Raw genomic sequence first — 23,802 nt, 5'->3', positions numbered from 1 at the left:
CATCATCGCTTGTGGCCGGGTAGGCTCCAGTGCATAGAGCGAGTAGCGATTTCTGTGAAAAGAGTGCGGTCTCAGCTCAGGCAACAACATTAGCGTGTTTGGTTGGCACTTGACAAAGGTTAGGTGTAGGCACAATTAAGATTAGACAAACTGAGCTCAACGCTGGAATCAAATTTGTCAGTAAAAAATTATAACATGTGGGGTATAGAGCTAGGATAGTGCACAGTGAATCAAAGTGGCATCATAGATGAGCTCTTTTACGATGCACAATATTAGGCTATACTAGTGTTCGAAAGGGATTAGTATAAAAACATCCGATGGTTAAGATTAATTGTATAGTACTAAAATTTCACGTGCGATATGGGTAGCATACATAGGTAGTATACGGGGTATCATGATAAGATAACACAAATGGTATCACTATAATGTTTTTTGACACTAGCGCTAGCATAAAGTCTAAAATGTCATTCTATTCGAAATATCACTTTTCCAATGTAACCATTACTAAATTATCCACATATAATAATAGACGTATATATACCACTACGTATTGTGCACATGCATCATCAAATCGTAAGTCCCTAGTTATAAAAAAACTGGTACCTACATATAGGATTTGTCTATGCAGCATAGGGGTCTCTTGGAAACGGCACAAGCGAATTTTTTTGAAGGAACAGGAGGACGAAACCCCTACTGAAGTGCATTGAAATAAAATCAAGTTACAGAAGGAAAATGGAGATCGGTGTTGTCGGGGGGAAATATTAACGGCCTCCCTCTTAAAGCAACAGTCATGAAGGCCCAGACCCATCTAAGGTAGCGAAATTGCCGTCGGCCCAACAAGGAAAGACCCGACCGACTGAAAACCCGGGGTCGGATGCTCCCGACCTCTTGTATACTGCACTCCGCCTCGCCCGACCCCAAGTTCCGGGGTCGGGCATCCCCGACCCCCGGAAGACCAAGCTCCGCCTCGCCCGACCGCAGATCTGGGGTCGGGCTGATCCGGGCCCGCCCGACATGTATCCGCCTCGGGCGCAGATCTCGTGGGTCCCCCTGTCAATCTCGCCATAAATGCGCCGCAGGTATGTCAGGAAGAGGGCTGATCGCGCTCCTCACGCAACCACTGCAAGTACCCATGCACGGTCGCACTGTACAAGCTACAGTACCTGCGGCCTCCTTCCATTCGCCGCAAGGCACTCATGGCCTGCACCGCTCGGAGCAGAGGAAAGACTCGCCCGTCCTCGGGCCCCGCGCGCCCGGCAGCGGGGATGTGACGCTCGCTCTCCGCGAGCCATCGGCAGGACGGCGGATGCCGCCGTCCCTCCCGACGGACACCGGAGTCACGACGAAATGCCCTCATCATGACCCGGCGGCTACAGCCACCGAGGAGGCCATCTGCGGGGCGCGACGACAGTTGGTGCGCGGCCACCCTCCTCCTCCAGCATACGCGCCTGCAGAGGGATAGCGGCGAGCGGCCAGGCGCGCGCCGGCGGGCCTCCCCCAGAGGGGCGGCTCCGCCTGGAACATAGAACAGCTAAGACGTTTCTACCCCTAGCTTTCGTTTCCAAGTTCTGTACATGACACTTCTGTAAATTAAAAATTTTACGGAAAAAAGAATTTTGAGTTGGATCCATTCAAGTTTCGCTTCGAACTCAGGGATATCCGACCCTAGCTCTGCCTCAGGGTCGCACATCCCTCGGGGGCTATCAGGGGCTCCGGCCCAAGCCACTTGACATCCTCTCAAAACGCTCTCTCTTTCCGGGCCGACCCTCTTTCTGAACTTTCGGGCATGAAAAGGAGAGAGTGCACGACCGGTGTTCAGGCAAGACTGATCGGACTGCGAAAAAACCTACGCCCCAGCGGCCGACTTTTTTATTTTTTAGCCCTTTTTTGGAAAGATTCTCACAAATAGGCCCCTGACGGAACCAATTCCAAAAATGGACCCTTAGCTTGGCGCCATCCACGCTGGCGCCAAGCTACAACGTCTCGGCGCCAGCCATCCTGACGCCAAGGTCTTTGCACAGCTGCTGACGCGGATGCCGACGTGGCGGGGGCTTGGCGCCATGGATCTTGGCGCCAAGCTTGGCGCCATAGATCTTGGCGCCGAGCTATCTACGCCGTACCCCCTCGCGTTTCGAACTAAATAAGTATAATTATTCCGAGAAGTGTGGAACAAACTAAGCTGTGGTTCAACTGGTTAGGAGGTGGAGGTGGGTTCCTTAGCTGGTAGACCTGAGTTCAAACCCCAGTGTTGAACCTTTTTTTTCTACATTTTATTTTTTTCTCTGTTGTACAGGTAAACAAGCGGTGCAACTTTATTTTACGAAATCTCGTATCCTACGATAATAGAGTTTGTACATGTCGGGTTACCCTGCCTTCCAAATCAAAAAAATAAAATGTAGAAAAAAAAGGTTCAACACTGGAGTTTGAACTCGGGTCCCCAGGCTAAGGAACCCACCTCCACCCCCTAACCAGTTGAACCACAGCTTAGTTTGTTACACACTTCTCGGAATAATTATACTTATTTAGTTCGAAACGTGAGGGGTACGGCGTAGATAGCTCGGCGCCAAGATCCATGGCGCATGGCGCCAAGGCTTGGCGCCATCATGGCTGGCGCCAAGCCCCCGCCACGTCGGCATCCGCGTCAGCAGCTGTGCAAAGACCTTGGCGCCAGGATGGCTGGCGCCGAGACGTTGTAGCTTGGCGCCAGCGTGGATGGCGCCAAGCTAAGGGTCCATTTTTGGAATTAGTTCCGCCAGGGGCCTATTTGTGAGAATCTTTCGAAAAAAGGGTTAAAAAACAAAAAAGTCGCCCCCAGCGGCGGCTACGGTGTCTTCGCTCATCAATGTTTACTGACACACCCGACAAAGCGCTCTAAACTTTACAAGTCCAAAAAATAAGAAAGGGGATTGAAAACTTTTTCACGACAATTTATAGAAAAGGCCTCTATGACCTAAACTTTAGTCCTGTCACATCGGACGTTCGGATGCTAATTAGGATGACTAAATATGAGCTAATTACAAAACTAATAGCAGAATTTCTAAGCTAAATCGCGAGACGAATCTATTAAACCTAATTAATTCATCATTAGCGAATGGTTACTGTAGCACCACATTGTCAAATCATGGACTAATGGGTCTAATAGATTCGTCTCGCGATTTAGCCTAGGGGTTGTGCAATTAGTTTTGTAATTAACCAATATTTAATACTTCTAATTAGTGTCCAAACATCCGATGTGATAGGGGCTAAATTTTAGCCCCTGTGTGCCAAACACCCTCTTACATCATTACACCGCTATAACCTGGCACCATGAATAATCAAGTTTCTTGTATGCCACTAAATATTATACTATTCCCTTATGTGATATATAAAGTTTTGAGTTTACTTAGGGGGTGTTTGGGAGATAGGATCTAAACTTTAGTCATGTCACATCGGACGTTCGGATGCTAAATAGGACGAATGAGCTAATTACAAAATTAATAGCAGAATTTCTAGGCTAAATCGCGAGACGAATCTATTAAACCTAATTAATTCATCATTAGTGTTGGGGGAAATATTAACGACCTCTCGAAGCCCATGAAGGCCCCGGCCCACCTGAGGTAATGAAAACTGCCGTCGGCCCAATACGGGAGGGAGGAGCCACGCTCCGCCTCGCCCGACCCGGTGCCTCGGGGTCGGACGTTCCCGACCCCTTAAAGACCAAACTCCGCCTCGCCCGACCCCGGGGACTCCCGACCCCCCGCCGCGAAACTCCGCCTCGCCCGACCCCGGGCCCAGGATCCCATCGCCGGAGGGCGAAGAGCTCGACGGGGGATGGGGAGAAAGGGTGCGGCGCCGGGCGGAGGAAGACGGGCGCAAGAAAACCAAGGGCGCGCGAGGAGGCGAAAGGGCTTGGAAGCAGATGGCGGGCGGAACTGGCGAGGCGAAATCCTCGTTTTATAGGGAAGGCGCGTGGGAAGCAGAACGGACGCCTCCAGCGCAATAAATGCAGCGCCAGGTACGCCCCGTCACGCCCGCCCCTTCGTCGGAAACCGTGCACACGACCTGCAGCAGAAACATCCCCTCCTCCCTCGATTCGCGGGTCGGCGCCCTCCACCACTTCATCTCCCGGAAGGCACGCGCACGACGTCTCCCACGTCCGGCCCAAGGCGCGGCCTCCCTCCACGTTCGGCCCAAGGCCCACCAAAAGGTAAGAAAGGGATACAGGTCTGAAGAAATCCTCCCGCGCCGAGCCGCTCACAGGATGCTTCGCCCGATCAACCCATTCGGTCAAGCCGCGCAAACGACACCTCCTGTCCCGGATCGACTGTGAGGATCCCCTGCGGACGATGACAGCAGCCTCTGGAGGAGCGTCCCCGCTCCACCACAGGCTCAGGGGCTACTGTTGGGGGGAAATATTAATGACCTCTCGAGGCTCAACCATGAAGGCCCCGGCCCACCTGAGGTAATGAAAACTGCCGTCGGCCTCGCCCGACCTCCCGACCCCCCGCCGTAAGGAGCATTGCATTCAGGAAACCTAACGATTCCATATACACCTTCCCGATGCCTGATTGCATGTGTCAGCAAGATGGGTTGATATAGGTTTAGCATACATACGGATAGTATACCACACAAATTGGTGCAGGCAGGCATTTTGTACACTTTGTAACCTCTAGGGTAGTCACCATATAGCAAGATTGACTGGAAATTCGTTGAGTTTTGTTAGTACCAGGGAGGTAGATGAGCTGGGGAGTTAGTTTGGCTGTGGATGTTGAAATATTCCGTTGAATGTATATGTAAAGAGGACTACTAACTACAAAGAAAAGAGAGCTTCCTTCCTTAGCACAGTATTACTACTACTAGAGCCATTTTCCCGGTCTAGTTTGTAATGTAATTTTTTCCTGCCGGGATTGTATTTTTATCATCATGTTTCCTCAATTAGGTGCACACAATTTGTTATAAAGAAACTTGCGATAGGTAATCAGATGCAAGGTCAGCCATGAAACGGCGAACTGCTAGAACATTGTATATTGCATGATCATTTGTACATACACACCAGGCAGCGTACATTTTGAAAAAAAACGCAACAGGAGTCGGTTTACATCAAACTGCATTCTGCAATACCCCCCGGCGCTGCAGCTGCGTCGTCGCGAACCCCCGGCGCCGCGGCATTCGCACCGCCGCCCAGCGTCAGGTACCCCAATGGACGGCTTCGTCGGGAAGCAGTAGGAGAAGGCCCCGCCGTACGCGCCCGCCGCCTGCCCCACCAGCGACACCGGCAGGCGGCCGAGGCCGAGGAGCCCATCGATGCCGGTGAACAGACCGCTCTGCGCGTGGCCGCACCCGAAGAGGAATCCGAGCACCGCGCCACCGCGAAGAGGGATATCCGACCCTAGCTCTGCTTCAGGGCCGCACATCCCTCGGGGGCCATCAGGGGCTCCGGCCTAAAGCCACTTGACACCCTCTCAAAACGCTCTCTTTCCGAGGCCCCCCCCCTTCTGAACTTTTGGGCATAAAAAGGAGAGAGTGCACGAACGGTGTTCAGGCAAGATTGATCGGACTGCGAAAAAACCTACGCCCCAGCGGCTACGGTGCCCTCGCTCATCAAAGCTTACTGACATGCCCGACAACGCACTCTAAACTTTCCAAGTCCAAAAAAACAAGAAAGGGAATCGAAAACTTTTTTATGACAATCCATAGAAAAAGCCCCTGTGGCCATCACAAAATAAGTCTGAAACTAACGTATTTACATCTTGGGCGCCAGCCCGATACAGTTAACTCGTTCGGGGATCTTCGGGAGGGACGGCTTCATCCTCCAGGAGCTTCGCCAAGGCCTCCGCCGGGTTGAGCACCGACGCGTCGATCTCGTCCAGCTCCGCCTCGGAGTAGCCGGCGGCGTACCTCCCGCTCATCCCGGCGAAGTTGATGCCGGAGTAGTGGGAGCCGAAGACCCTGAAGGCTCGCCTCACGTTACGGGTTCGATAGCTGCCTCAGGACATCCCCCGAGCAAGGGGTGAGAAGGGACGGGTCCGCAAGCGGCCAACACCCAGGCGAGCGAAAGCCAAGGGCGTCCCGACCTCACGTTCGAGTCCAGACCGGCATCAAAGTTCATGGTTTTTCCACGACGAAAGGCAACGAGCCCCCGGATCCGACCGAACGGACTCGGGAACTATAGGAACTGGCTGGCTGGAGCCTGGAGTACGCCACCAGCTTGGCCTGAGCCGGACCCCCCCGAACGGGGACCGGGACTCCACTCGAACCGACCCGTTCGCAGCTCAACGAGCACCACGGTTCGTCCAACGAGGATAGCATGGCACGGCTCCACCCCTCCGTCCCAGCGAACGGACGCTTGAGGGGTAACGATCAAAAGCCGATCTAGCCTCCCGATCAGTCTCCTGCAACGCGCGGGGGCTCGGGGGCTAGCGTCGCAACCAACGACCACGCGTGTGGTCGCGATTTGAGGACTCCCCGGTCAAGCCGGACTAACAACGCTCCCTACCCCTGATCAAACCGCAGCTTGCAGGACGAGCACAAGATCTCCGGCGAAACGACGAAAGGATGACCGCGCTCCTCACGCAACCTGCTGCAAGTACCCATGCACGGCCGCACTGTACGAGCTACAGTATCTGCGGCCTCCTTCCATTCGCCGCAAGGCACTCATGGCCTGCGCCGCCCGGAGCAGAGGGAGGTCTCGCCTGTCCTCGTGCCCCGCGCGCCCGGCAGCAGGGATGTGACGTCTGCTCTCCGCGAGCCATCAGCAGGACGGCGGGATCCGCCGCCTCCCCCAACGGACACTAGAGTCACGACGAAACGCCCTCATCATGACCCGGCGGCTACAGCCACCGAGGAGGCCGTCGACAGGGCGCAACGACAGTTGGCGCGCCGCCACCCTCCTCCAGCATACGTGTCGGCAGACGTCGAAGGCCGGCAAGGACGCCGGGAACCTAGGAACTTGGTTCCTCCCTTCATGTTGTATTTTTTACCCAGCTATGTTTAACTCTTTACTGTCTTCCACACCCGTCTCACCTGTAACCCCGGCGGTCTCCTTACAATATAAAAGGAGCGTCGGGGGCCAGAGAGGGGGGCTCAGACTTTTTTCCTCAAGCTAACAGCACATTCTTACATTCCCTTAGAGCACAAGCACACAAGAGACCTGGGATCAGTTCCCTCTCTCGCCCACCTGTAACCCAACCTCGCGTGGGCAACACGAGCATCCTCGATACTGGACGTAGGGCCTCTTTTGCCCGAACCAGTCTAACCCTGTGTCTCCCACGTCACCGTCCGAAGCCTTACGCGCATAAAAGAAATTTACTAGTCTAAGTTCCGCAAATCTTGACAACGACAGAAACGAAAACCTGTTGGCGGCTCATCATCTCGTTTCCGCTACACCATCCTTGAGCTGCCAGTTGCTTTGGAGTGCAAAAGGGGCTTGATCATCAGCTGCAGCACAAGCACCGTCTCTGGATGCACGCACGTGACATCCCTTCCGGTGGTAGTTTCTGATTTAGTCTGTTATGCACGCGTATGTGATGTGCCCAACATGATTGCACCAAAAACTTCCCAGCCAACCTACAGATATTTCGACGGCTCCCGTATAATTTTCACAGACAGGTGACAGAAAAAAGCTAAGGCGAAAATTAAGTAATTAACCAACAGATGAAAAATGCGTATCACAGCGACTTTTCAGGACAAACAAACCAATCTTGAAGATCAACAGAAAAGATTCTCAACAAATGCAGTTGGGACTTGCAATTGACCTAGATTCCATTGTGCTTTCTAAGGCCTGCCTGCTCGCTGCACAAGACAATAGCAAAAGCCGGCCGGATCATCCCCGGCGCTCCGGAGCGGCCCGTCGGGCGTCGTCGATTATCCGCACGCGGAGGTCAACGGCGCGGGCTTCGACGACTCCACGCGCGTGCTCTGCCTCAGGGACGGGATGGCCAGCATCGTCTTCGCCAAGCCCGGTGACGCGCGCTGGACGGTGCTGCCACTGCTACGTCAGCTCGCCGGAAGGTTCGGTCTACCTGGTGGTGCGGTACGGAGAGGCGTCGAGCACGTCGGCGTTCCCATCCATTGCGGCTGGCGCCATATACACATACACCAATCTCGGGGCTTCAGCGTCTAACGATATCGTGTCGACAAGCAGAGGAACAAAGGAGGACCGAACCACCGCAGCCGCACAAGCTCGTCTTCCATGAACACCGGGGTTTAGCTCCGGCTGCCAGTGCCAGGCCCTGCAACTTCTCTTGTTTGGATTGGCGTGATTTTGTTTTGCAACCTAAAAGATTGAGAAAATATTCTACTTGGCGTAATTTATCGATCAATGAGCCAAACACTCTTTCGGGTGGGGACAAAGTTGGTATTTCTCAAAACACAGCCAACTGGAGGGCTGGGACGGAATCTGACAGCCTTTTATGGTAAAATTATCACAACAATAAATCGACAAAGTAACTTTAATTTAGGAGACTAAAAGCAAAGATCAACGACAAATGAAAAGTACTTAATAACACAAATATCCAGTCGGTACAATGTATCTTAGAACCACAGATTCTTCACCGAGGCAATTCTGCCTTTGCCATTAAGGTCTGTAATCCTACCATTTTGCCACTGGACACTCCCAAGGTTTGTTTTTACCACGTGAAGGGTCCCAGTGGCAAAAAGTCAAAAACCAAAATGCATCTGGGATTTCATCACTTGATGGCAAAAGCAGAATTTGCGCGCTCTTACACTGCAGCCACTTGGTTGTACAAGCAGCCGTAGGATTAAGCAAAAGGTGGATCACGTGATCAGTTCAGATCCTAGTAAACCTGGTAATAACCTAATCTAGTTTATCCGTGATACTTCATGGTTCTAAGTTCAGTGTGGCGTCTGCACTGGCCTCGACTTCCTTCTTGCTCCTGATCTTGCATCTCCTCTTTGCTTCCTCATCTAGGTAGACCAGGTCTTCGACGACCGCAATGTGCGCATACAGCAGCTCTTCCAGGTTGTCAACAGGAGCAGCCTTCTTACCTTTGCCATCTCTCATCTGCTGGAACTCTTCCTTACCGTGGTTTCTGCTGGAGAAATAGTCGTTGATTCTCATGGCTTCCTGAAACCCAGATATTGTTGGCTGGAACTTCACCAGGAAGACACTCTGATTAGCAGGTCTTCCATGGCTAACCTTCACCTTCTCACGTGGTACCCCTATATCTGGATAAACAAAACAACATGAACAACTATTGGAGTCAATAGCACAAGGCTGCTATTAACAACTAAAGATTAACCTCTCAGAAAGCTGCATTATTACAAATGCATTCATTTTGCTACGAAAATACTACCATAATCACAAAGGAACAAACAAGTATGCCTAAATAAGCCAATGTATCAGTCCATTCATAACATCTTAAGGAAATACTACAGAAGACAACATAAGAACATATTTAGCCACAATCATAATTTCTAAGGTATCCATATTGATAAACAAAAAGTTAACAAGTGCACAGGTATGTTCTTCTGAGGCTCAGCGGAAACTAACTTGCCAGTACGCCTTCAATTTCTTCCATGGACACAACCTTTGCTTCAGTATCCTTTGCCTTGCTCACGATTGAGCTGTTATGTATCACAACTACTGGAGGCCACAACATGAGATCTCCCCTCATGGCATTTACTTCCTCAGATGAAATGGAGTGATGGGCTTTAGATGTGTCTGGAGCAACAAGCCAATTCCACCCCATCAAAACACAGAGTGCTTTGTGAAACCCTAAGTGTTTTGTCTTCAACCCTGCTTTGGATGTATCATAAGCATGTGATAGCAAGGCATCAAGATCTGGGATTTCACCACGTGAAGGGTCCCAGTGGCAAAAAGTCAAACATCCAGTCGGTACAATGTATCTTAGAACCACAGATTCTTCACCGAGACAATTCTGCCTCTACCATTAAGGTCTGTAATCATTATATACTTCCTCCATAGCAAAATATTTATCGCTGTTATTTTTTTCCGATACATCTGACCATTCATTTTATTTAAAAATTTATTGTAAATGTACGAAAAGAATATTTATGATGGTAAAGTAATCATTTATTGTAAATGGCTCAGCCACGTAGATCTCGCCGCGGCGGGGGAGCGGTGGCGAGCCGAGTCGGCCCCTCCCTCCCACGAACGGGAGCGGCGGCGAGCCTGGGTCGGCCCCTCCCATCCACGGACGGGAGTGGCGGCATCGCCCCCGAGTCAGCACCTCCCTCCCACGGACGGAAGCGGCGGCGGGAGCTGCGGGCCTGCGACGACGCCCCGGCTTGGACCTCTGCGGACGGGAGCGGTGGCGGCGCCCCGGCTCAAACCTCCTGCGGACGGGTGCGGCGGGGGCGCAGGCGCAGGGGAGATCGGGAGGGGGGAAAGGAGTTCTCTTTCTCTCTCCCACTTTCATGTGGGACCCACAGAGGCCTTCACGGCAAGTGACGGTAGAATCCAACGGAATGGCAAGTACGGGATGGAGTTAAATTTTCAGTGGCACTGAGGGGATGGAGTTAATTTTGATGGCACGTAAGGAATGAGTTAAATTTTTAATGGCAGATAGGGAATTTGCTTAGGCCCCGTTTGGGTCCAAGGAATTGGAATCTATTTAATGGAGTAGGCTAATTTATGTTGGAATGTGGCATTCCACAACTTTCCAAAGTTTAGATATAAGCCTATCTTAAATTCATGGGGTGGGAGATGGAAATTGATTCTATAGATTATGGTTATTAGATGGAATTCAATTCTTATAGCACGCTCTTAGACTCGCTTCTCTATAGTAGAAGTGCAGCATACAAGTATCTCTCCCATATCACCAACTATAATATACAACTATATTCCACATACAATTATATTAGCTTAATTAATTTGTGTCTAAATTATGATTATTAGGATGGAATTCAATTCCAATGATCCAAACGGGGCCTTAGGGTTTTTCATGTCCCTTCGTTCAAAAATAAATATACTTCCTCCATAGCAAAATATTTATCGCTGTTAATTTTTTCTGATACATCTGACCATTCATTTTATTTAAAAATTTATTGTAAACGTACGAAAAGAATATTTATGATGGTAAAGTAAGCCACAAACAAAAACAAAATAAATGATGCTTAAATAATTTTTTAATAATATGAATGGTTAAGACTAAGTGTCATTGACAGCTATTTTGATACGGATATTATCATTCAAAATTTGTCAAAAAAAAAATAAGTTATTACACTTAATTTAGTACGTGCTTATATGCACAGGTATGCATCAGTCAATTAGCACCAGAATAAATAAGGTCATTTTAACTCCTTGTTTTTTTTAATCCATCCTACAATTTCTTGGGTGATTTGTTTTTTTGACAGAGGGAGCATGCATGTTTGTCTAATTTGATCATATCACATCACAAGACGAATTAATATCATTGTCAAATTCCTTATGAACTATCCAAATCCAACTATTTAGGCATGTTGTCTTTTCTTTTTCCTTAGCGTAAATTTACGGCATGCAAAGTAATTGAGACTAGCAAATGTATTTTGACCGGTTATCTTTAAGCTAATTAAGTAGGCCCTCCTAGTGGTCCAAAGCGAAGGATTGCACTTTTTTTAGGATTTTTTTGAAGTGTTAGAATTGCGGTTTTTATTAGGTGAATGGAGTATGTGAAAGTTTTCACCCTTTGCATTTCAGCGGTACGTAAGAAAATTGGACAAAAACGTCCTTCTTCATTGGATTTTGAGTAAGTAACCGAGATAGCACGGAAGAGAATGGAAATTTAAGTACTGGCACGTAATGACGTAAGTAAACTCAAAACTTTATATATCACATAAGGGAATGGTATAATGTTTAGTGGCATACAAGATACTTTTTTCAAAGAGAAAGATTCATGGTGCCAGGTTCCAGCGGTTGCTTTGGATGAACTGAAGGAACTTTTTATTTCCTGGCCACGAGGGCAGTCTGATCAATTCCTGTGCCAGTGAATATGAACAGAAAATGTAAATGAATGAAACGAAAGTGGTGGAGAGGGTAAATAATCAAGATGGCCACGAAACCAGTGTACGAGGGGCTCATGTTGAACATGGCAGCTTGACGAAGCCCAACAGAGCAGGTGGTAAATATCTTATTATTTTCTCACGAAATGTAAATAGAGAGTAATTAGGTGGCAGAAATGTTCATCGCACACACTCATCAGTTGGATGAATTATACCCTCCGTCCTCAAATATATGATGCTTAGGACAAGCAAATTAGACCATTTTTGAACTAATTTGTTTGTCCTAAACTTCATATATTTATGGATGGAGGTAGTAGTTGTTTATGTAACATATAAATCAAAATGCATACTGACTCGACAAAGAAATAGATATAATCAGGGCTAGAGGCTTACATAAATTAAATCTGCATGGCAGCATAACCAGAACAAGTACCAGACATCAGTTCACAAGCATCTTACATACATATGTTATAACACTAGGTACACTGACTACAAAACAACTACATAATAACTTAAACCACCCGAAGGAAGCAACATTAGTTTGCCAGGTAATAGCATCACCAAGTCAGTGGCCGAGTCATGTCGTGGTACGATGACACACAGTTCTGAAGTAATCTAAGGAAGAAGAGACCATGCAACCACCATGTGCAGGCTCGAGGATCCAATGTGAAAATAGCCTTGATTTCTCAGGGCTGACTTAGGTACAAAACCAAACTTCTTCTCAAGCTTAGTGCTGCTCTCGCCAGCGTCACCTAGCTGTTCAGCCTTGATGCCAAGGATCAGTTCAGCCCTCTCCTCCACGACGACTACTCGGCGCTGCAGTGTGACCTCCCCATCCTCGTTGACGACCACCTCCTTGCCCCTGGTGTCCAGCAGCACTACATCCTCACCAATGCCCGTGTTGCAGGCAGTGAGGCGTGCACTAAAGTTGCCTGATCCCTTGCTGATGCGGGCAGTGATGGTCGCCTCCACGGAGCGCTTGACATGAGCGTACCTGACCTCCACTGTGCTATGCTTGCTTGAAAGCACCTCTGTTCTGGTGTAACTGAGACTGCCTCTGTAAGAGATGTTGTTGTATCCAAAGAAATCCAAGCATAAAATCTTGTCATCTTCAGACAATGAACTCCCTGTGTCCTTCACTTTCAGGTCAATCTCAAAAATAGGCTCATCCCACAGCAGGATAGCTCGGCTAGGACCTGTAAGTTCCAAAAGAGAATCCTGCATACAGTGACACAAATTCAAGGCCAGCAAATTTCAATTGCCTTTAGGAACACCATCACTAAAGGTGCATCAGCAGCCAGACAAATTAAAAGCCCGCAGATTTCAATTGCCTTTGGAAACACCATCACTAAAGGTGAATCAGCAGCCAGCAATTTATTTCACTAGTGATGCACATACAAAACCACTTAATAGCATCCTCTAAAATGCAGATTTAAGGATCAGGAATGTGCCCACCTACTGAAATCTTGCATGTCAGGGCCAGCCAACCAAGAACTGAAGTGGATACCAACTATAAAAACTACATTTGATATACTTTTAAAAATATAACCAAGTTTTACTATTTACGTTTTAAGAGCCAGCAGCAACATGCATAAAGTATCTCTGATGGAAAGGTTCAGATCCTAATTCACAGTATCAACCTGTATAAATATTTCTTCCGAATGCTAGCTTGGAGCTAAGCGCCATAAAAATCAGCTGATATTACCAGTACTACCAAGCAGATTACACCATATACATGCATTGAGATGCTTATAGTAGATTAAATGGGCAATGGAATAGGACAGAAGTTGAAACACAGATGTTTGAACATGCCTGAGAGGTGAGGGTCTGGCAATTATCTCTGCCTCGCCTGAAGAGGTAGTTGCGCTTCCAGTCTAGGGAATCGCGCACAGCGACAATGCCATAGACATCTAGTGGCCATTGGAGGTCGCTGGTGATCTGAGTCACCTTGACGAAGAAGACCTCCATGGTATCACCAGGTCCAGCAGTTAATGGCAGTATCGGTATGTCCGTGTAGCACATGGGAGGGTACTGGGCTGAAAAAGGAACGGGGTTATTTGTTAGTCCAGTCATCTATACCTAGACATCATAATTGATTGATGATGAAGCAAACAAATGCTGTGCATAAGGAAAAACTGTTACTCGTATAGCTGCATATGATAAAATGGCTTGGAAAGGGGATTTTTTTACTATAAACATTTGACAAACAATGTAATTAGGAGCAAATATATGGGGAAATCATATAGATCTCAAGCCAATATGGGATTGAAACGGGGTTCATATTAACATTTAATATTATCTTTTATTCTTTCTAAAATAGAATCAGTAGGTTTTGTAAACAACAGGATCTAAAACGGATGACCCACATCATGACGTTTTTTCTAACCTCCTACCATTGATCTCAAGCACCAGTCCCCAGCAAGTTCACGCGTCTAATCATGCCTCCTTGATATAAGAAAAGAAACAAATGCTACGGATTTGAAATTACGGTTTTTGAGTGGATCCTAATCCGTTGGCCACGACTGAAGAAAGCTCCAACAAGATGATCAAGACGAGGAAAAGCTGATCAAGACGAGGAGAAGCAAGAGAGATGTGCAGACGAATACGTACTCTCGGCCTCGAAGGGGATGGCGCCGTTTCTGCCGAACATCGAGAGCCAACTCTTGCGGTGCAACTCAAAGCAACCCTCCGGCCCCAGCTCCTCCTCCTCCTCCTCCTCATCCGTCTCCATAGCGCTGTGGTGGTCGCCGTTGTTGGCCTCGCGCGGCCTTTTAGCATCGCCGCCCTGAAGCACTTGACCCGCGGCCTTCTCCAGATCCAGATCAGACCTCTTGTGGCCGTGGCCGTGGCCGTTCTCACCCAGCTTCGCCTCCAGATCCAGATCAGACCTCTTGTGGCCGTGGCCGTTCTCACCCAGCTTCGCCTCCAGATCCATCGCCTCCATATTCCGCCGCCGGGAAGGTTAGGGTTTTTGCCCCGCCGCCGAAGAGAAGGCTAGCGAGATGCCTCTAGATCTCGGATTGGTGTTGGGACGGCCGGGGTGGGCTTGTTGACTGATGAGGTGAGAGAGGTCCGCGGGCTGCTGGGATCAGTAAAGGGCCTGTACATTTCTCCCGGCCCGTGTTGGATGACATGGGGATGGCCCAAAGCTGGAGCTTGATGATTAGGGCCCTGTTTGAGTTATCTGGCATAAGGGGTTGATGGGCTTACGGGGTGTTTGATTCCCTGTCACATCTTGGCATACCTAAGCTTAGGCAAGTTTGATCAATTGGTAGGTGTTTGGTTGGCCACTAACTTTAGACAATATTCTTTTTGAGCTCCACATGTCATAGAGTTAAAAAATATAGCAAAATTCTCTTTGCTATGGTAAAATGTGGCTTCAAATTTCTTTATTTTGTAGTTTGCCACACTTGACAAAGGATAGATGTAGCAAATGGTGGCTAGCAACCAAACATCATCGCTTGTGGCCGGGTAGGCTCCAGTGCATAGAGCGAGTAGCGATTTCTGTGAAAAGAGTGCGGTCTCAGCTCAGGCAACAACATTAGCGTGTTTGGTTGGCACTTGACAAAGGTTAGGTGTAGGCACAATTAAGATTAGACAAACTGAGCTCAACGCTGGAATCAAATTTGTCAGTAAAAAATTATAACATGTGGGGTATAGAGCTAGGATAGTGCACAGTGAATCAAAGTGGCATCATAGATGAGCTCTTTTACGATGCACAATATTAGGCTATACTAGTGTTCGAAAGGGATTAGTATAAAAACATCCGATGGTTAAGATTAATTGTATAGTACTAAAATTTCACGTGCGATATGGGTAGCATACATAGGTAGTATACGGGGTATCATGATAAGATAACACAAATGGTATCACTATAATGTTTTTTGACACTAGCGCTAGCATAAAGTCTAAAATGTCATTCTATTCGAAATATCACTTTTCCAATGTAACCATTACTAAATTATCCACATATAATAATAGACGTATATATACCACTACGTATTGTGCACATGCATCATCAAATCGTAAGTCCCTAGTTATAAAAAAACTGGTACCTACATATAGGATTTGTCTATGCAGCATAGGGGTCTCTTGGAAACGGCACAAGCGAATTTTTTTGAAGGAACAGGAGGACGAAACCCCTACTGAAGTGCATTGAAATAAAATCAAGTTACAGAAGGAAAATGGAGATCGGTGTTGTCGGGGGGAAATATTAACGGCCTCCCTCTTAAAGCAACAGTCATGAAGGCCCAGACCCATCTAAGGTAGCGAAATTGCCGTCGGCCCAACAAGGAAAGACCCGACCGACTGAAAACCCGGGGTCGGATGCTCCCGACCTCTTGTATACTGCACTCCGCCTCGCCCGACCCCAAGTTCCGGGGTCGGGCATCCCCGACCCCCGGAAGACCAAGCTCCGCCTCGCCCGACCGCAGATCTGGGGTCGGGCTGATCCGGGCCCGCCCGACATGTATCCGCCTCGGGCGCAGATCTCGTGGGTCCCCCTGTCAATCTCGCCATAAATGCGCCGCAGGTATGTCAGGAAGAGGGCTGATCGCGCTCCTCACGCAACCACTGCAAGTACCCATGCACGGTCGCACTGTACAAGCTACAGTACCTGCGGCCTCCTTCCATTCGCCGCAAGGCACTCATGGCCTGCACCGCTCGGAGCAGAGGAAAGACTCGCCCGTCCTCGGGCCCCGCGCGCCCGGCAGCGGGGATGTGACGCTCGCTCTCCGCGAGCCATCGGCAGGACGGCGGATGCCGCCGTCCCTCCCGACGGACACCGGAGTCACGACGAAATGCCCTCATCATGACCCGGCGGCTACAGCCACCGAGGAGGCCATCTGCGGGGCGCGACGACAGTTGGTGCGCGGCCACCCTCCTCCTCCAGCATACGCGCCTGCAGAGGGATAGCGGCGAGCGGCCAGGCGCGCGCCGGCGGGCCTCCCCCAGAGGGGCGGCTCCGCCTGGAACATAGAACAGCTAAGACGTTTCTACCCCTAGCTTTCGTTTCCAAGTTCTGTACATGACACTTCTGTAAATTAAAAATTTTACGGAAAAAAGAATTTTGAGTTGGATCCATTCAAGTTTCGCTTCGAACTCAGGGATATCCGACCCTAGCTCTGCCTCAGGGTCGCACATCCCTCGGGGGCTATCAGGGGCTCCGGCCCAAGCCACTTGACATCCTCTCAAAACGCTCTCTCTTTCCGGGCCGACCCTCTTTCTGAACTTTCGGGCATGAAAAGGAGAGAGTGCACGACCGGTGTTCAGGCAAGACTGATCGGACTGCGAAAAAACCTACGCCCCAGCGGCCGACTTTTTTATTTTTTAGCCCTTTTTTGGAAAGATTCTCACAAATAGGCCCCTGACGGAACCAATTCCAAAAATGGACCCTTAGCTTGGCGCCATCCACGCTGGCGCCAAGCTACAACGTCTCGGCGCCAGCCATCCTGACGCCAAGGTCTTTGCACAGCTGCTGACGCGGATGCCGACGTGGCGGGGGCTTGGCGCCATGGATCTTGGCGCCAAGCTTGGCGCCATAGATCTTGGCGCCGAGCTATCTACGCCGTACCCCCTCGCGTTTCGAACTAAATAAGTATAATTATTCCGAGAAGTGTGGAACAAACTAAGCTGTGGTTCAACTGGTTAGGAGGTGGAGGTGGGTTCCTTAGCTGGTAGACCTGAGTTCAAACCCCAGTGTTGAACCTTTTTTTTCTACATTTTATTTTTTTCTCTGTTGTACAGGTAAACAAGCGGTGCAACTTTATTTTACGAAATCTCGTATCCTACGATAATAGAGTTTGTACATGTCGGGTTACCCTGCCTTCCAAATCAAAAAAATAAAATGTAGAAAAAAAAGGTTCAACACTGGAGTTTGAACTCGGGTCCCCAGGCTAAGGAACCCACCTCCACCCCCTAACCAGTTGAACCACAGCTTAGTTTGTTACACACTTCTCGGAATAATTATACTTATTTAGTTCGAAACGTGAGGGGTACGGCGTAGATAGCTCGGCGCCAAGATCCATGGCGCATGGCGCCAAGGCTTGGCGCCATCATGGCTGGCGCCAAGCCCCCGCCACGTCGGCATCCGCGTCAGCAGCTGTGCAAAGACCTTGGCGCCAGGATGGCTGGCGCCGAGACGTTGTAGCTTGGCGCCAGCGTGGATGGCGCCAAGCTAAGGGTCCATTTTTGGAATTAGTTCCGCCAGGGGCCTATTTGTGAGAATCTTTCGAAAAAAGGGTTAAAAAACAAAAAAGTCGCCCCCAGCGGCGGCTACGGTGTCTTCGCTCATCAATGTTTACTGACACACCCGACAAAGCGCTCTAAACTTTACAAGTCCAAAAAATAAGAAAGGGGATTGAAAACTTTTTCACGACAATTTATAGAAAAGGCCTCTATGGCCATCACAAAACGAGTCTGAAACTAATATATTTACATCTGGGGCGCTAGCCCGATGCAGTTAACTTGCCCGGGGATCGGCGGGCGGGACGGCTTCATCCTCGAGGAGCTTCGCCAAGGCCTCCGCCGGGTCGAGCACCGACGCGTCGATCTCGTCCAGCTCGGCCTCGGAGTAGCCGGCGGCGTACCCCCCGCTCATCCCGGCGAAGTTGATGCCGGAGTAGTGGGAGCCAAAGACCCCGAAGGCTCGCCTCACGCCGGTGCGGAGCGCCTCCAGGGCAATCTCGCGGGCTCGGCGGTAGGTCCCAAGGACACGAGCCGCCAGCGAGCTCGTCCTCTCCCCCTGACCACGCTGAGGTCGTCGCAGACGACGCGGACCGTATCCCGCAGGGCGCCATGCTCAGTGCGTTCCGCGTCAAGCGCCTCCCTCGAGTCTCGGGCGCGACGGCGGGGGCGGGCTCCGCGGACCTCCGGGGAGCGCTCCGCGCTGACTCCGGGGGGACGTCCCGCGCCGGCTCCTGGGCGACGGCGGAGGCGGGCTCCGAAGACCTCCGGGGAGCGCTCCGCGCCAACTCCTGAGGAGCGTCCCGCGCCGGCTCCTGGGGGGCGTCCCGCGCCGACCCCTGGGGAACGCTCTGCGCCAACCCCTGGGGGGCGCTCCGCGCCGACCCCTGGGGCGCAGTCCCCGAGCCTTGCGAGACCAAGCCCCGGGCGGACGTCCCCTCCGCCTCATCCCCCGCGGCCGGTTGCGGGCGCACCTCCCGGATTACGAGCGCACCCGACCGAAGGGAGGAAACCAGCTCTTCCTCCTCTTCATCATCTTCCTCATCTTCCTCCTCGTCATCATCATCGTCGTCGTCGCCGTCGTCTGACATGACCCGCCCTCTCCGCCGCCGTTGGAACTCCTTGGCGGCCTTCTTCTTCCTTTTCGCCGTCTCCTTGTCCTTACGGCGTTTCTGCTCTTCGGCAAGGAGACGGTTTTGCGTCCGCCGTGGAGCGGAAACATCCCCTCCTCCCTCGATTCGCGGGTCGGCGCCCTCCACCACTTCAACTCCCGGGAGGCACGCGCACGACGTCTCCCACGACCGGCCCAAAGCACTGCCTCCTCCACATCCGGTCTGAGGCACGGCCTCCCTCCACGTTCGGCCCAAGGCCCACCAAGAGGTAAGAAAGGGATAGGGGCTGAAAACGACCCTACGGCCCATTACGATCCAGGGGTTCGAAGGTTGGCCCGCCGCGGGTTCGACAACCGCCCCAGGATGCCCCCGAGCGAGGGCTGAGAGGAGACGGGTCCGCAAGCGGCCATCACCCGGGCGCGCGACAGCCCAGGGCGTCTCAATCTCACATTCGAGTCCGGACCGGCATCAAAGTTCATGCTTTTTCCCCGAAGAAAGGCAACGAGCCCCCGGATCCAACCGAACGGATTCGGGAACTATATGAATTGGCCGACCGAAGCCTTGGGTACGCCACCAGCTTGGCCCGAGCCGGACCTCCCCGCCCCCCCGAACGGGGACCGGGACCCACTCAAATCAACCCGTTAGTAGCTCAATGAGCACCAAGGATCGTCCACGCGAGGATAGCGTGGCACGGCTCGCCCCCTCCATCCCAGCGAACGGACGCTTGAGGGGTAACGTACGAAAGTCGACCTAGCCTCCGACCGGTCCCGTGCAACGCGCGGGGGCTCAGGGGCTGGCCTCGCAACCAAAGGCCACGCAGGTGGTCTCGACTTAAGGCTCTCAGATAGAAGGGAACGACAGGAAAGTTCATGTTTTTATTAGGTGAATGGAGTATGTGAAAGTTTTCAAGATGGCCACGAAATAAATGGACGAAGCCCAAGTTAGGAACAGAAAATGTAAATGAATGAAACAAAAGTGGTGAAGAGGGTAAATAATCAAGATGGCCACGAAACCAGTGTACCGAGGGGCTCATGCTGAACATGGCAGCTTGACGAAGCCCAACAGAGCAGGTGGTACATATCTTATTTTCTCACGAAATGTAATAGAGAGTAACCAGCAGGTGGCAGAAATGTTGATCGCACACACTCATCAGTTGGATGAATTATACCCTCCGTCCTCAAATATATGATGCTTAGGACAAGCAAATTAGTCAAATTTGTTTGTACTAAACTTCATATATTTATGGATGGGGGTAGTAGTTGTTTATGTAACATATAAATCAAAATGGATACTGACTCGACAAAGAACTAGATATAATCAGGGCTAGAGGTTTACATAAATTAAATCTGCATGGCAGCATAACCACAACAAGTCCTGACTACAAAACAAGTACATAATAACTTAAACCACCTGACGGAAGCACCACTAGTATGCCAGGTAATAGCATCACCAAGTCAGTGGCAGAGTCATGTCGTGGTACGATGACACACAGTTCTGAAGTAATCTAAAGAAGAACAGACCATGCAACCACCATGTGCAGGCTCGAGGATCCAATGTGAAAATAGCCTTGATTTCTCAGGGCTGACTTAGCTACAAAACCAAACTTCTTCTCAAGCTTAGTGCTGCTCTCACCAGTGTCACCTAGCTGTTCAGCCTTGATGCCAAGGATCAGTTCAGCCCTCTCCTCCACGACGACTACTCGGCGCTGCAGTGTGACCTCCCCATCCTCGTTGACGAACACCTCCTTGCCTCTGGTGTCCAGCAGCACTACATCCTCACCAATGCTCGTGTTGCAGGCAGTGAGGCGTGCACTAAAGTTGCCTGATCCCTTGCTGATGCGGGCAGTGATGGTCGCCTCCACGGAGCGCTTGACATGAGCGTACCTGACCTCCACTGTGCTATGCTTGCTTGAAAGCACCTCTGTTCTGGTGTAACTGAGACTGCCTCTGTAAGAAATGTTGTTGTATCCAAAGAAATCCAAGCATAAAATCTTGTCATCTTCAGGCAATGAACTCCCTTTGTCCTTCACTTTCAGGTCAATCTCAAAAACAGGCTCATCCCACAGCAGGATAGATCCGCTAGGACCTGTAAGTTCCAAAAGACAATCCTGCATACAGTGGCACACGAATTAAAGGCCAGCAAATTTCAATTGCCTTTAGGAACACCATCACTAAAGGTGCATCAGCAGCCAGACAAATTAAAGGCCCGCAAATTTCAATTGCCTTTGGGAACACCATCACTAAAGGTGAATCAGCAGCCAGCAATTTATTTCACCAGTGATGCACATACAAAACCACTTAATAGCATTCTCTAAAATGAAGATTTAAGGATCAGGAATGTGCCCACCTACTGAAATCTTGCATGTCAGGGCCAGCCAACAAAGAACTGAAGTGGATACCAACTATAAAGCTAAATTTGATATACTTTTAAAAATATAACCAAGTTATACTATTTACGTTTTAAGAGCCAGCAGCAACATGCATAAAGTATCTCTGATGGAAAGGTTCTGATCCTAATTCACAGTATCAACCTGTATAAATATTTCTTCCGAATGCTAGCGTGGAGCTAAACGCCATAAAAATCAGCTGATATTACCAGTACTACCAAGCAGATTGCACCATATACATGCATTGAGATGCTTATACTAGATTAAATGGGAGATGGAATATGACTGAAGTTGAAACACAGATGTTTGAACATGCCTGAGAGGTGAGGGTCTGGCGATTATCTCTGCCTCGACTGAAGAGGTAGTTGCGCTTCCAGTCTAGGGAATCGCGCACAGCGACGATGCCATAGACATCTAGTGGCCATTGGAGGTCGCTTGTGATCTGAGTCACCTTGACGAAGAAGACCTCCATGGTATCACCAGAACCAGATCCAGTTACTGGCGGCACCGGTATGTCCGTGCGGCGCATGGGAGGGTACTGAGCTGAAAAAGGAAGAGGGTTATTTGTTAGTCCAGTCAGCTATCCCTTGACATCACAATTGATTAATGATGAAGCAAACAAATGCCGTGCATAAGGAAAAACTGTTACTCGTAGCTGTATATGATAAAATGGCTTGGAAAGGGGATTTATTTGACAAACAATGTAATTAGGAGCAAACATATGGGTAACTCACATAGATCTCAAGCCAATATCGGATTGAAACGGGATTCATATTAACATTTAATATTATCTTTTATTCTTTCTAAAATAAAATCAGTAGGTTTTGTAAACAACAGGATCTAAAACGGATGACCCACATCATGGCGTTCTTCTAAATTAAAGAATGTAGACCTACACCCCGTCTGGCTAGACAGATCGACCTCCTACCATTGATCTCAAGCACCAGTCCCCAGCAAGTTCACGCGTCTAATTATATATGCCTCCTTGATATAAGAAAAGAAACGAATGCTTGATCAAGACGAGGAAAAGCATGAGAGATGTGCAGGTGAATACGTACTCTCGGCCTCGAAGGGGATGGCGCCGTTTCTGCCGAACATCGAGAGCCAACTCTTGCGGTGCAACTCAAAGCAACTTTCCGGCCCCAGCTCCTCGTCCTCCTCCTCATCCGTCTCCATGGCGCTGCGGTGGTCGCCGTTGTCGGCCTCGCGGGGCCTTTTAGCATCGCCGCCCTGAAGCACTTGACCCGCGGCCTTCTCCGGATCCAGATCAGACCCCTTGTGGCCGTGGCCGTTCTCACCCAGCTTCGCCTCCAGATCCATCGCCTCCATATTCCGCCGCCGAGAAGGTTAGGGTTTTTGCCCCGCCACCGAAGAGAAGGTTAGCGAGACGCCTCTAGGGGGTACCCCGGACTAAACTTAGGCCCCCTTTGGTAGGGCTTCTCAACCGGCTTCATACCTGAAGCTCCGGAAATCTCGCTGAGAGGAGCCAGGAGAGGGAGGAGAAGCCCAAAAAAGGGGCTCCCCGCGGCTTCGTCCCCTTCGTGGGGCCAAAATCCCCATCTTGGCCATGGGCGCACGGGGTCGGAGGATGGCACGGGCGCGGGCGCAGGGAGGCCGGAGGACGGCCGGCGGCGCGGGCGAGGGGCGGAGGACGGCCGGCGGCGGCGGGCGCGGGGCGGAGGTGGCCGGCTGCGGCGGGCGCGGGGCGGAGGTGGCCGGCGGCGGCGGGCGCGGGGCGGAGGGCGAGCGGATAAGGCAAGCGGTGACAAAAAAGGATGCCAGCGTAGGGGGTGTGCAAGATGTGCTTATTGGCAGGAAAACCATGCATTTAGATACCTATACCTGTGAGCGTATCCCGGGGTCAGGCATCCCCGACCTCCGGAAGACCAAGCTCCGCCTCGCCCGACCGCAGGTCTAGGGTCGGGAGCGTCCGACCCCCCGCCGCAGGTCTCCGCCTCGCCCGACCCCAAGCGTAGGGGGTCGGGCTGACCCGGGCCCGCCAGACAAGTATCCGCCTCGGGCGCAGATCTCGTGGGTCCCCCTGTCGATCTCGCCATAAATGCGCCGCAGGTCTGTCAGGAAGAAGGATGACCGCGCTCCTCACGCAACCTGCTGCAAGTACCCATGCGCGGCCGCACTGTACAAGCTACAGTACCTGCGGCCTCCTCCCATTCGCCACAA

General features: G+C 50.6%; 3 protein-coding genes across 3 annotated transcripts; all 3 read right to left on the bottom strand.

Annotated features, from left to right (window-relative positions):
* Window positions 1-8,640: 8,640 nt before the first annotated feature.
* On the bottom strand, window positions 8,641-9,803 carry LOC140223512 (uncharacterized). Its single transcript, XM_072295357.1, has 2 exons — window positions 9,491-9,803; window positions 8,641-9,165 (listed from the first exon to the last, which is right to left on the bottom strand). Exons 1-2 carry the CDS (start codon window positions 9,687-9,689, stop codon window positions 8,819-8,821), a joined length of 546 nt encoding a protein of 181 aa, XP_072151458.1. The 5' UTR covers window positions 9,690-9,803; the 3' UTR covers window positions 8,641-8,818.
* A 2,503-nt stretch (window positions 9,804-12,306) lies between these two features.
* Window positions 12,307-14,981, bottom strand: LOC117865700 (uncharacterized). The gene is made up of 3 exons (XM_034749933.2): window positions 14,551-14,981; window positions 13,753-13,976; window positions 12,307-13,158 (listed from the first exon to the last, which is right to left on the bottom strand). Exons 1-3 carry the CDS (start codon window positions 14,882-14,884, stop codon window positions 12,556-12,558), a joined length of 1,161 nt encoding a protein of 386 aa, XP_034605824.1. The 5' UTR covers window positions 14,885-14,981; the 3' UTR covers window positions 12,307-12,555.
* A 5,543-nt stretch (window positions 14,982-20,524) lies between these two features.
* On the bottom strand, window positions 20,525-23,401 carry LOC117865702 (uncharacterized). Its single transcript, XM_034749937.2, has 3 exons — window positions 22,680-23,401; window positions 21,938-22,164; window positions 20,525-21,342 (listed from the first exon to the last, which is right to left on the bottom strand). The coding sequence occupies exons 1-3, from the start codon at window positions 22,948-22,950 to the stop codon at window positions 20,740-20,742; spliced, it is 1,101 nt and encodes a 366-aa protein (XP_034605828.1). The 5' UTR covers window positions 22,951-23,401; the 3' UTR covers window positions 20,525-20,739.
* Between the last annotated feature and the right edge of the window lie 401 nt (window positions 23,402-23,802).

Source organism: Setaria viridis, chromosome 7 (genome assembly GCF_005286985.2).
Source record: "Setaria viridis chromosome 7, Setaria_viridis_v4.0, whole genome shotgun sequence".
NCBI classification, from domain to species: Eukaryota; Viridiplantae; Streptophyta; class Magnoliopsida; order Poales; family Poaceae; genus Setaria; species Setaria viridis.
Note: the sequence above shows the minus strand (reverse complement) of the source record. Positions and strands in the feature narration are given on the sequence as shown.

Coding starts and splice junctions, on each gene's coding strand:
- LOC117865700 (XM_034749933.2), bottom strand. CDS start 14,884: ATGGAGGCGATGGATCTGGAGGCGAAGCTGGGTGAGAACGGCCACGGC. Junction 13,977..14,550: donor CATCCCCTTCGAGGCCGAGA/GTACGTATTCGT, acceptor TTCCTTTTTCAG/CCCAGTACCCTCCCATGTGC. Junction 13,159..13,752: donor GCCAGACCCTCACCTCTCAG/GCATGTTCAAAC, acceptor CACTGTATGCAG/GATTCTCTTTTGGAACTTAC.
- LOC140223512 (XM_072295357.1), bottom strand. CDS start 9,689: ATGGGGTGGAATTGGCTTGTTGCTCCAGACACATCTAAAGCCCATCAC. Junction 9,166..9,490: donor AATTGAAGGCGTACTGGCAA/GTTAGTTTCCGC, acceptor TTGTTTATCCAG/ATATAGGGGTACCACGTGAG.
- LOC117865702 (XM_034749937.2), bottom strand. CDS start 22,950: ATGGAGGCGATGGATCTGGAGGCGAAGCTGGGTGAGAACGGCCACGGC. Junction 22,165..22,679: donor CATCCCCTTCGAGGCCGAGA/GTACGTATTCAC, acceptor TTCCTTTTTCAG/CTCAGTACCCTCCCATGCGC. Junction 21,343..21,937: donor GCCAGACCCTCACCTCTCAG/GCATGTTCAAAC, acceptor CACTGTATGCAG/GATTGTCTTTTGGAACTTAC.